The sequence below is a fragment of the Emys orbicularis genome, chromosome 1, assembly GCF_028017835.1.
Source record: "Emys orbicularis isolate rEmyOrb1 chromosome 1, rEmyOrb1.hap1, whole genome shotgun sequence".
Lineage (NCBI taxonomy): Eukaryota > Metazoa > Chordata > Testudines > Emydidae > Emys > Emys orbicularis.
In genome coordinates this window covers 107,286,664-107,299,607 of record NC_088683.1, presented here as the reverse complement: position 1 = coordinate 107,299,607, position 12,944 = coordinate 107,286,664, and the positions used below count along the sequence as shown (strand labels likewise).

Here is a 12,944-nt window from a genome sequence, read left to right as displayed (position 1 = left end):
GTCCCTGCCTGTGTGAATGCTGGTGGAAGTGTAGGACCAGGAGCGGTCTGCAGTTTGTCACAGCAGCACAGTGAGAGAGGGAAACCAGGCTGGTGAGTCAGAGGGCTCAGTGTTACCCCAGTTCCAGGCTGTACCGGGGGCGGGGGAGAGGCGGCTCATCAAAACCACCTCAAGCATGCCAGCTGATTATGCCCTTTCCTCTCAGACAAGGACCTTGCTACCATGATCTATATATTTGCCCCCCACCCATGGCTGACTTCCATAATTTTCAGGCTAATGGAGTTGGGTTTCAAACCCTTTACATGATTCATACCTGATAAAAATTAAGTAACACTCCCCATATCACATATGTCTAGACAATTATTTGAAATTTAAGGGATTTCAGAGAAAACCCAAATAGTAAGATATGAACAACAGAGACCAATTTACTCTTGCCAGTAGTGACACTGATAAGATCACCAAAATATACATATGATAAAAATCTATCAAAAACTGCTGCTTTCCCATACTTACAGATTTTCTGTACACCAGCAAGTTTAGATTTATACGGTGCTGTATTAAATAAAAGTCTTGAGCCAATTTTTTTTTAAACAGAAGATTCTGCATTTAAAGTGACAGAAACAAGAGCATTAAAAGCCTGACCAGTCAGCTCCAAAAGTGCTTTACATAAACCATCCATAATTAGAGCTAAAGTCAGTGTCAGGCAAGATCTTGGCATGATCACTTATCACAGTACCTCACTGAGACCACTACGTTAGCACCTCTGCCTGATTAAACAGCAGCCTAGAGAGAAAAGTAACAAATATTAACCTTCAACTCAATATTAAATAGAACAGATATTCATTCATCTCATATCAGTGTGGATAAAAACCCAAAACTGAATGGAACATATGACTAAGGTTATATACACTAAAGTGCACACTTGCTGGAGATTTTCCTGTTTATATTGTTAATGACAGTACAAATCCTCAGTAATCAGTTAATGATCCAAAACACAAAGCAGTGGCCTGAGTCTTTTAAACCAGAGTAAAGAAACATGACAGAAGGACCATGCATTTCAGTGAAAGCCTATTTTGGCAAGGTCCTTCTTTCCTTGTAAGTATTCTACTGCTGAATCTGGCAATACTGACATTGTCTTCACTTTTTTTGTCCTGACTCCCAGAGTTGCTTTAGAATTGGTATATGTTACTTGCGCATGTCTTAAACTCATGTGATAGTCCAATCATAATTAGAGCAGTCACAAAGGAGACTGTTCCACCTCGATAGATGCTATGAACTGTAGTGGAATATTTTCCCCCAGTTTACTATGTAGTTTTAAACAAGAGACTCAACTGTAGTATGATTTTGGTAGAACAATGCCCGATATAAACACAACATCATATTCATATCATAATTCATTACTGTTTGACAATCTTTGCTTAAAAGAAAATTATGGCCTGAGCCCAGAGACTGAATTATTTCTCAGAGTGGGTGGCTTTGCTTGTCAAATTTGAGGTCTAATTAGAGTCATATTAGGGTAAACAAACAAAATGGGAAGTCTTACCTCTTGAATTATTTTTGCATGTTAGTATAGTATCAATTTATAATAATTGGAACTGTTCACGGTGCAGTGTCTCAAACTTGAGGGGCAGAATGCATAACCTACCACAGCTCAGGATTTCTGGCATGCTTTCTGCATTCTTTTTTTTTTTTTTTTTTTGGCCGGGGGGGGGGGGGGGGAGAGAGAGACTTCTTCTCCCTATCTGATTCTTCCAAAGCTAAATTAATGGGGTAAGAAGATTTACCTAATTCCCAGCACTCCTGTGAGGTAAGTGCCATTCTACTCCGAGAAGTTACTACGTAAGAATAGTACTTGCTTATTTCACAGATCTGTGCCTTCTATGTACAGAGACATACCTGTTCACTTTTCCCCCCTACTTAAAATAGTACTCTTTACTGCAAGCAGCCATACAGACAGGAATCAACTCCAAGAAAAACCTACATTTTCTCCATGGTGAGTAAGCCCTTTGCCTGCTTCAGTTCAGCTTTCCTAATCACAGGTGAGTTCACCTCAGCTGTTTCTAATTTGTCAGTTTCACTGCTGCCCACTGGGTTTGGAATAACAACAAAACAGACCACAGCATTGTCAGTTTCACTCTTTGGCTGATGGGGAAAGTGCCAGCAGCTGTAAAGACCAACTTCACATTCAGGTTTATTTCAGTGTCATAAAAGGTTACCAAAAGTTTGGTGGTGGTTGTTCTTTTTAAATGAAACCTTACATTTTGCAGAAGTTGATGGCTTAGGTGCTCTACTCACTAGAGAAAATTTCATCCCCAGTACTGACAAATGGATTTTTCAACAGTCATATATTGTAGGTCATACATGGTACTGAGTGCTTTCAATTTCCATTTAGTGCCAAAAAACTTAGTTTGGATGGCAACATCTTTTAGAGGTCACAGAAAACTACTCAAAATATCATTTCATACTACCTGATATAGGCTACTTTACAACCCAATTTAGTTAATCAGATGTCACAGAACTGTCATTTCATATAGTGTCAGTATAAGTTTTGCTTGTATAACATTTACGAATAGCAAAGGTTATTTAGACAAATTTATATGTAGTTTTTCCTTAACAAACTGACTTGCAGTGAATGATGAGAAGGGGAAAAGTTTAAGTTTGGCAAGGGACTGCAGATATCCGGCATTTGCTCTTCCTCTCCTTTCTAAAAATTCCCTGTGGGACCACAGTATTCCCAAAGAAACTGACCCAAGCCTAGACAGTTTCATTCTTATTAGTAGTAGTAGTAGGGCCTGGAAAAGCTGTGAATAGTGTAAAACTGACAAGACTGGAATCCTATCCTCCTGTTTACATAGCATTTCTGTGATCCAATAAGAGGAAGCATGAAATTGACCAGGCTCCTGTCAGTTTCACTCCAGTGTAGCAGCTGAAGCATGACAGAGGGGAGGACCGCACATAGGAAAGGAAAGGGGAGCAGAGGACACACACAAAAGAAGGAAGAGAGATGAAAACATTAAAAAAAAATCCCACAAGATAGAAGGGAAGAAAATAGATGGAGAGGAAAAACATAAAGCAGAAATTTACTACTACACTTTAGGACACAGACTGACAGCTGAGAAACGTTTGTGGAGGTTGTGTTTGTTAGATCTTCCCCATGTTTGAATATGCACACACGTAGAGATGTTTTAATATTCCAGAGAAATACTCTCCAGAGAAATAAAAGTGTGAAGCACTGATTTGAGGAAGGGAGACTGAGCTTAAAATACCAACTTTAAATTCAATACCATGCATTTTTGAAGTCAGAAAACAATACATTCTGTAATATGCACACACACAAAACTCTAGTATTTACTTGTTTGAAGTAACCACCTGGTTTGCTTTAAAGAGCCCGTTATACAGAGACCTGAGTTTTACTTAAAATATGTTATCCAGAATATAAATCAATAAGGAATACTGTGCGAAGAGTTCGTTTTAAAAAAATGATGCAAGTTATATGAATAGTCTGTTTTCTATCAAGTAACACTATTTGAGCTTACATCATTACAAGGGGGGTTACGCTAGGCCAACTAAAATTACCACTGAACCTAAAACAATTACTGAAAACACTTTATGAAAAGTCTGGTAACTACTGTTTCATTTGCTCTACTTGCACATAAATAATGCTTAAAAAAATCCCTGCATGCTTATCACAAAAATGTTTCTTTCCCAAAATAAAACTTGTGAACAGGAACTCTGAATCACACAATGCACACAAAATAAAATACATGAACTTATTACTCTGAGACACACCCAGCCTGGTTGGATTTACTGGTATTGGATATTCCTTTGCCAGAAACAACTAGCATCAATAAGTGCTAAAACCTGAACTGATATTTCTATTCTAGTTTTAATAAACTTTCCAATGTTTTCAGTAGAAGATAGAGGATGGTGAACATTGACTATAAACTCTCTTGCATAGCCCCATCAAAGTCATGAGGGTTTTGCCATTGACTTCAATAAGGCCAGGATTCCACCCTTACAGCTTTAAAAAACATGTTATTTTTTTTAAGTTTTCTGGGCTAATTCAGATGTTGCCAAACCTAAAGTTGTAGGCGATGCCAGGTCACAGAGGCTCCACCAAAGCTACCTCAATGTTTACTAGGACTGAGAAATCTGAGGTAATACCTACATTTTTCTGAATAATTAAGATGTCTCTTCCTTTAATCATGGCTCTGACTGGAAGGTTTCCCACCCCACACCTTACCTTAGACCTTAGTTCTGCCTGTGCAGCCAATGCACTGATCAGTCCAGTTCATCCATTGATTATGGTCGCTCACTAGTTGTAGTTCTTCTTCCCAGCTGACTGCAGCACATTCAATATCATCGGTCACGGTCTTCTGGAAGTTCTTCCTTGGCCTGTCTCATTTTCACTTTCCTCCCACAATGCTTGCTTAATGTGGCTCCCATCTTCCATTTGGTGTACACGTCCCAGCGACCTGAGCCTTCTTACTTTCTAACATGTCCTACTCTGTCAGTTCCTGACTCTCCCATTTGCTATTTTGTCTTTCAATGCAATGTATGATGTCATCCTCAGCCATCTGTGATGGGAAGCCTCCAACCTCTTTGTTAGCCATTGTCATCGGCCAGGTCTCTTCTCCATACAGTAGCATGCTCAGTACAATCACATGGAATAACCTGACCTTTTGTTTGGTGTGGAGACCTGTTTGACCAAATATTGTTCAGTCTTCCAAAAGTGGTGTTTGCTCTTCCTAATCTCATAAGAATATCTTTAACACACTCCCCACATAGCAGAACTTATCAGAAGTATCCCATCCACTATCCCCATATCTCCCCTGTACGTCGTCTTCTCCCTCACCACGTAACATTTTGTGCTCCTTTAAAGCCCAAGAAAGGCCTCCACCTGAGGCAACCTGAAATTACACCACCATATGGGAGGGCAGGATCTAAATCCTGGTCTGGGCACCATGCACAAGAATTTTAGGCCTTGCAGAGGATCAATTCCTACCCTTTGTTTCCTATCTTTTAACGTTACCGATCCAAGAAAGGACCTTCCCTCTTATCCCAGGACAGCTTATTTTGCTTAAGAGCCTTTGGTGAGGGACCCTGTCAAAGGCTTTTTGAAAATCTAAGTACACTATATGTCCACATGCTTGTTGACTCCCCTCAAAGAATTCTAGTAGAACTGTGAAGCGTGATTTCCCTTTACAAAAACCATGTTGACTCTTCCCCAACAATTCATGGTCATTTACGTGTCTGATAATTCTGTTCTTTACTATAGTTTCAACCAATTTGCCCTGGTACTGAAGTAGGGTTGCCAACTTTCTATTTGCGCAAAACCAAACAACTTTGCCCTGCCCTCTACCCTGCCCCTTCTCTGAGGCCCCGCCCCTTCTCACTCCATCCCACCCCGCCGCTCGCTCTCCCCACTCTCTCTCACTCATTTTCACCAGGCTGGCTCAGGGGGTTGGGGTGCAGGAGGGGGTGCGGGCTCCGGTTGGGGGTGCGAGCTCTGGGATGGGGCCAAGGATGAGGGGTTTGGGCTGCAGGAAGGGGCTCCATGCTGGGGACTGAAGCCAAGGGGTTCAGAGTATGGGAGGGGGCTCTGGGCTGAGGCAGGGGTTTGGTGTGTGGGAGGGCTCCAGCTGGGGGTGCAGGCTCTGGGGTGGGGCTGGCAATGAGAGGTTTGTGGTGTAGGAGGGCAGAAGGGGGATCAGGGCTGGGGCCAGGGTTTGGGGCACTGGAGGAGGTGAGGGCTCTGGCTGGGGGGCTCTGGATAAGGGATTTGGGGTGCAGGCGGAGGCGTCAGGCTGGGGCTGAGGGGTTTGGAGTGTGGAAGGGGGCTCTGGGCTGTGGCAGGGGGTTTGGGTGCAGGGGGTGTGTGAGTTCTCCAGCTTGGGGTGCGGGCTCTGGGGTAAGGTGGGTATGAGGGGATTGGGGGTATAGGAGGGTGCTCCGGGCTGGAGCTGTGGGATTCAGAGAGCGGGAGGGGGATCAGGGTTGGGAAAGGGGGTTGGAACGTGGGAGGGGGATCAGGGTGCAGGCTCCGGGTGACACTCAGGCAGCTCCCGGAAGCAGCGGCATGTCCCCCCCTCTGGCTCCTACAGGGAGGCACAGCCAGGCAGCTCTGCGTGTTGTCTCATCCGCAGGCGCCGCCCCTGCAGCTCCCACTGGCTGTGGTTCCCAGCCAATGGGAGCACCGGAGCTGACGTTTGGGGCAGGGGCAGCGCGTGGAGCCCCCTGGCTGCCCCTATGCCTAGGAGCCGGAGGGGGGACATGCCGCTGCTTCTGGGAGTCGTGCGGAGCCACGGCAGGCAAGGGGCCTGCCTTAGCCCCGCTGCGCCACCAACCAGACTTTTAACGGCCCGGTCACCAGTGCTGACCGGAGCCACCAGGGTCCCTTTTCGACCGGGCATTCCAGTCAAAAACCGGACACTTGGCAACCTTATACTGAAGTTAGGCTTACCGGCCTGTAGTTACCGGGATCACCTCTGGAGCCTTTTTTTAAAATTGTCGTCACATTAGGTATCATCCAGTCATCATGTACAGTAGCTGATTTAAAAGATAGGTTACATACCACAGTTAGTAGTTCAGCAATTTCACATTTGAGTTCCTTCAAAATTCTTGGGTTTTTTAGCCATTTATAATCTCTTGAAAACTAGCAGGTGAAGCTCCTTACCTTAATTTTATTTCTTCCCATCAGACAAATGTAGTAGTTCATAACTACAGGTCTGTCGCATCTTACGCTGGGGTTACGTTCCGCAGTCAGCGCGTAAAGCGAAAATTGCGTATAGTCAAAATTACATTGAGTGTAATGGCGGGCGGAATCGCCGGCACTACAGGTACAGTATTAAAATTGTTATTTTTCTCTTTTGTTTTGTTTTTGCCGACCGCGTAAAGCTGAAATCGTGCATGTTAAATGCGCGTAAGATGTGACAGACCTGTATAGGGTTGCTAAAAACATTTTAAAATATATGTACACCACTTTTGTGGTGGTTGGTGATTGTGTGTGATGAACTGTATTTAACAGGCACCTCTGATTTTCTTTCACCTGCCCTCTGTCCACTAATACAGTTTCACCAGGATTTAGTCCAAACCCACAAAAGACTTCAAACAACTGCCATTTTTAAAAGAAATCCTGGTATGTTTTCCTTCTTTCTTCACTCCATATGAGTTTCTCCACTCTCCACCTCCCTCACCCCAAAAGCCACATTGCCCGTGACCCAGGACTGAATATTACCTCTCTATGACCAGTGATAGCTTTAAACACAATATTCTCTAGCCTCTTTCAGTTATAATAATCTTAGATAAAACATTTTCTGATAGAAGTGCAATTAAGTTTATATGCCTTTAAATAAGTTTTTACTATGTTACTATAAAAAGCACATGCATGCTGGAAAGACAAAGGAAACTTTTTTTTTGTTCTTTAAGAATGGAAGATATTACGTCTTTGCAGAATTGGAAGTCCATGGCTGGCAGCCCAAATCGGTTTCATCTTTTAGCATAAGGACAGGATATAAGGTCACTGTCAGCTTTTAATTGAAAACATCTTCAAACCAGACTTCTGACATGGATCAGGATTTTTATGTCTTCTTGTGATGCATGACTTCTATCCCAGCTATAACACACGAGCTTCCCTGATGCAACATTAATTCCAGATTTAAAATGAGTATGTGCACTTGGGAAAGTTAAGTGACTGGAAGCAAGGGCAGCTGACATGCAAGCTTCCCTTTTTGCCCCACCAATATTCTTATCTCAAGCCTACAGGGACCTCCTCAATAAATGCTCAATTCTGGTCTCCAGACACTGCCAAGTTGTGCCAAACCAGGTGCGATAGTTATGTGATTTAGAGTGCTGCCCATGGGAAGCTGCACACACAAAACTCATTTCATTTACAATCAAAGTTTAAGACATAGTCAGAAACACAAAAGGAGAGTGTTTCAACCACTCGGCCACCCCGTTCTCCTTGGAAACATTTACATCCCAGTAAATAGAGGCCAAAAATGTCATCTTGCTATACTGTAAGATCAGAACTTACTATACTGTAAGTTAAGTCTGCTGTTCTACAAAATACAAAAACTTTTGTTTTGAAATTGTCAAACTATCTTCAGGCTTTTTTGTGGGGGGACCATTCCTCTTTCTGCTACAAAGCACACACACACACACACACACACACACACACTCAACAGCTTACCTTTTTAATTTAGCAAGCAAGTAGTCCTCAATCAAGAGCACCATCCATGAAAGTCTGATTTCTAAAAAGGCTGGAAGCATTTGAAAATTGCAGCATACTGAGCACGAGCAATAGAAAGTGTCATTATTTCTAAATTATGCCCTTCTATGAGATGATCTGCACGTTTATATTATTTTCAGATGTACATTAATAGGCACCAAACAGCTTTAAACTTAACTTGGGCCCTCTTGACCCCTCATTTCTCTTTTATTTTTAAGTGAGCATTCAAACATGTTTCACTCAAGTGTCCCAATTTCTGCTGTTTAGCACCTCAAATATGCTGGAGCCTCCAGAGAAAGGGAAGTCTGAAACACAGATGACTAAAATTTGGGTCTAAGTTTGCTTCTTTGCTAATCTGCTACCTGAATGCACAGGATCCGTTAGGACTTCTCCCCACTTCATGGAAAAAAGTTAATCCCTAACTTTTGTAATAATTAAATGGCCAAAAAACCTCACTAAACACAGAATTAAGGGTTCTTACTGATAGCTCATGCCCTTCCAGAATATTGAGTTCAGCAAAACTCCAACTTCTGAAAACCTGGAAATGCAGAATTACGGTACACATAACCACATTAACTCTGTCCCCTGGAGCTGGCAATAGCCACCGGGAATTATCTGCATGCACTCCAGCTGCATTCAGGGTGTTAAATGAAGCTGAACTGAATGGCGGAAGCAATAGTTGGGGCAGGTTGGTGGAAGTGCATTTGTGATATGAGGAAATCTGGCGATTAATTTGAGGAGGATTGCCAAATTGTGACTGTGATATGAAGAGAACTGGGCCTGCGGACCCCAATGTGTGGGAATCAAAGAAAAGAGGTGCATGTGTATTTTGAGGTTCCAGTCTGCATCATGTCAGCACATAATTGTGCAATTTGGGTCAATAGAAGGGCCCTAGGATCTTCTTGCCATGGATATTGACATTAGTTAGGTGGGATAGGAAAGCAGTCTGTGGTTTAATGACAGCTAGAGAATGATATAGGTTTAAGTGGTATCCTATGTGCAGTTGTGACGGGGTTGTAAAAGAGTGTGAAGTGGCTGTTAAATTTTACAAGTGTGGTATTCTGTCAGGGGGAAATAGGTTCAGTGTTTGAGTGTAAGCCAGGTGCAGGTAGCATCTGTGTATTGTAGTGAAAAGGCAGAGTGAGTATGTGTGTTATAGGGTATTGCTCAAAGAGGGCAGAGTTAAGGTTGGGTGGGCATTTACCATAACACTCTATTTCCTGGTTTTCAGAAGTCAGAGTTTTGCGGAAAGTAAATTAAGAAAAAGTAATCTACACTTTGATACTTCAATTGTAAGCAAGTTGCTCTAAAGAACAGTTATTTCATTTTCTTGTACAGTTTACGTGGTACATTTGCTTTAGTGGCTCTTCAACTATTAAAGAATGAATGCCACTGACAATCAGAAGAATTTGTACCCAATAAGAGATGCTGAAGCAGTGTTACCTGTCAGGCAATCCTAAGAGAATATTCAAAGTATACTGCATATTAATAGGGGCATATGACCACCTCTCTTGTTTTCATACACTCTTTAGTGAAACCAAAAGCAAAGATTAGGATAGGGAACAAGGATAAGACGTCGTTGACAGATTCCTGTATTGATCTTTTATAAAGCACTTCAGACTAACTTTATTTTTGTTATTGCAGTGTTCTTTGAATAACCCCAAACCTTTTAACATTAAAATCATCACAGTGAATGAGCCATATGTCCTCTGAGTATTAGCTTCCACTGGCTAGACACTGGTTTAATTATAAAAATAGCACCACAAATATTATGTCCAGAGGCCCCGAGACATTGCAATTAAAGGCTGCTAATTAAAACAAAAGTAACACTCCACTTACTATCTAAAGTCATAAGAAGCTAAAAATATTTTTACTATCCTCTAGAAAAAGACTGCTTTGACACCTCCCTAAAGACATCATACCTAAACTCTATTCTACATATAGCATCTCTGAAATTTACTGAAGGTTTTCAACCTTCATAGGAGTCCAATCCAACTGTGTAAAATAAGTGGAAAATCCCCCAACAGCTGCAAAAGGAGTTGGATCAGACCTTAAACATGCAATACCACAATATGAACTAATATCAAAGATGAAGATAAAGTATCAATAAATGAACATATACAAATGCACAATCACCAAAAATGGGTAACCCTCCCATCTGTAAAAGTTTTTTTAAATATATCCAACACTTACAAATACATCAGTCATTGCCACTTCAATTTTGCTACCCCTTAATTAAAAGAAAATCAGCCTTTCCTAGATGTCAAACTTTGGCTGGTCCATTGGGGGGGGTTGGTTAAGGCAAGTCTTACTGTTTATTATGTTATTATCACCTAAGAAGGTGTTTAAATAAAAATCTTAACTTGGATTTCAACAAAAATATACATCAACACAAGGTGTCTGTTTTATGAAATGTTATCTGTTGATTCAAGTAGGCACAAGTTTCTACTGATAAAAGTGATACAATAAGAAGTTTGTGTGTATGACACATCTTTGTAATATAATTTAACAACTACATTACAGTTTCATTTAAACCGCTAGAGCCAAAAATGGATTAAAAACCCAGGTCCTTGGCAATTTAAGCATTGACAAAATATTAACTTTCCATATAAAGTATTAACAGTAATCAGCTTCAGACGGTTGTCGTCTCACTGCTATGTTTACATTTTTTGTTTGTTTTACAAATAGTTTCATACTAGGCAAGGATTTCTAATTTCAGCACTTTGTGGTTCCACTCAGAAAACAAAACAATATATCTGGAATCCTGCAAATGCTATTACAGATTGACGCTGTGACATTTCCAAATGTCAATACTATTCAGGATATCCAAGTACATATAAAAAAAAACACAACAACACGCATGCACAGACTGCCCAACAATCCCTTCAGAAGCATGCAAGCTGTGGGAAATATATTCGCTGCATGGACTCCAAGAGCACATCAGCTTTCAGATGACATCATAGAAGACCGAAACACCTGATTACCAGACAGATTTAGAAGGTTGGGGGGAAATCGACACCACTCCATATGAATTACATCCTTAATTCTATGCTAATAGGCAGTCACTCAGCTACCTCGCTTTAAATAAGGCTATCTGCGCATTTTAAGAAATTATGCATTAAAATTAAAAAAAAAATGTTTTCCAAAAAAACCTTTTGGGAAGCACATTCTCTTTTTAATCTCCAAAAAATATTTTTAAATTCCCTGTACAGAGATTTGTTACAATGACTTGCTTTCAGTCTTCCCAGTACACAAAGCAGGAGGGTTTTGGCACAGTAGAACAGGAATGACCATATTCAAGTGTAGTTAGATACGGTTTCTCTCCCCTCTTTCACCTTTAACATAAACACGGTCCTCTCTGGGAGAGGGGGACAAACCTGTATCCCAAAAGCGCTTGCAGTATTGCTCTAAGATTTTTTTTAAAGTGAAGTATCAGTCACAAAATAGCCTAGAACACAACCTCACAGAGGCCTTTGGTACATGGGGGGCCGAGGGATAGCTCAGTGGTGGGGGGGAGGGATAGCTCAGTGGTTTGAGCATTGGCCTGCTAAACCCAGGGTTGTGAGTTCAATCCTTGAGGGGGCCACTTGGGGATCTGGGGCAAAATCAGTACTTGGTCCTGCTAGTGAAGGCAGGGGGCTGGACTCGATGACCTTTCAAGGTCCCTTCCAGTTCTAGGAGATGGGATATCTCCATTAATTATTATTATTACATGGCACAGAACAAATTAGAGCCCTGGCATATTTTGCCATGAGTCCTCAGTACAAAGAAGCCTCAGTACAGCACTCCCCATAGGGACCACACCTGCAACCATGGGCAAGGCAACCTGGCACAGCATTGCTCTGTGCAAGGCAGAGGAGCCCACGGATGAAGCCTCGGCTCCCTTTTGTTTCCTTACCTGCCATCGGGGAGCCCAGGAAGGCCGGCACGGACAGCAGCAGAGGCAGCAGCACCGGGAGACCCGTTCGCAGGGCCGGGCGGCGGGCGATGCACCCAGGCTGACCCGGGCACCAGAACACCAGCGTCACCAAAGCAACCATGAAGCATGTCAACCCATCCATGGCAAAGCGCAGCCTCAAGTCATCGCTGCCCTGCTGGGCATCCCCCGAAAGCCAAGGCTGGGCTGGCTCGGCGCCTCCTCCGCGGCACATTCACCCCGCAGGGCTCACGTGCGTGGGCTGCAGCACCCCCTGTCCCCCCCAAGATAACCAGGGCAGCTGCCCACCGCAGGAGCGGTGTAGGGCGAGGGGGGCACAGGCGGGGGGATGCACGGGGGGAGGGAAAAGAGAGTCTCACACGGGGAGGGAGAAGGGGGGTAGCACGGCAGCCCCGGGCGCAGGCAGTGAGCGCTCGGAGCAGCGGCGCAGCAATAGCCCCGGGGGCAGAGGGGCGCCTCCTGCCGGCCGTGGCTCCCGGTGTCAGCAGCTGCAGGCGGCTCCTGGCTTCTGCTGCTTATGGCCCGTCTCGGCTCCTCACGTGGGTCGGGGCGGCGCGGCTGCGGCTGCTCTATCCCAGTCGCCGCGGCGGGCCCCAGCTCCTCCCGGAGACGCGCTGAGATCCCGCCGGGGGCCGGCCCGGCGGCGGGGAGCAGAGCGGGGCGGCCCGGCACCTGCGTGAGCGTGTGAAAGGGAGGAGGAGGAGCGCGCGCGTGCGTGCCCGCTTTCTGCACCGGGCCCGGCTCGCGCCCCTGCTCCCCGCGCGCGGCCGCAACACA

At 43.7% G+C, this 12,944-nt stretch overlaps 1 protein-coding gene across 1 annotated transcript in view; it reads right to left on the bottom strand.

The window, feature by feature from the left end:
* Positions 1-12,381, bottom strand: part of KIAA1549 (KIAA1549 ortholog) — a 212,482-nt gene extending 200,101 nt beyond the window's left edge. Inside the window, exon 1 of the mRNA XM_065419825.1 lies at positions 12,129-12,381. Within this exon, the coding sequence (XP_065275897.1) occupies positions 12,129-12,381 (253 nt within the window). The remainder of the gene's footprint in view (positions 1-12,128) is intronic.
* Positions 12,382-12,944: the final 563 nt, after the last annotated feature.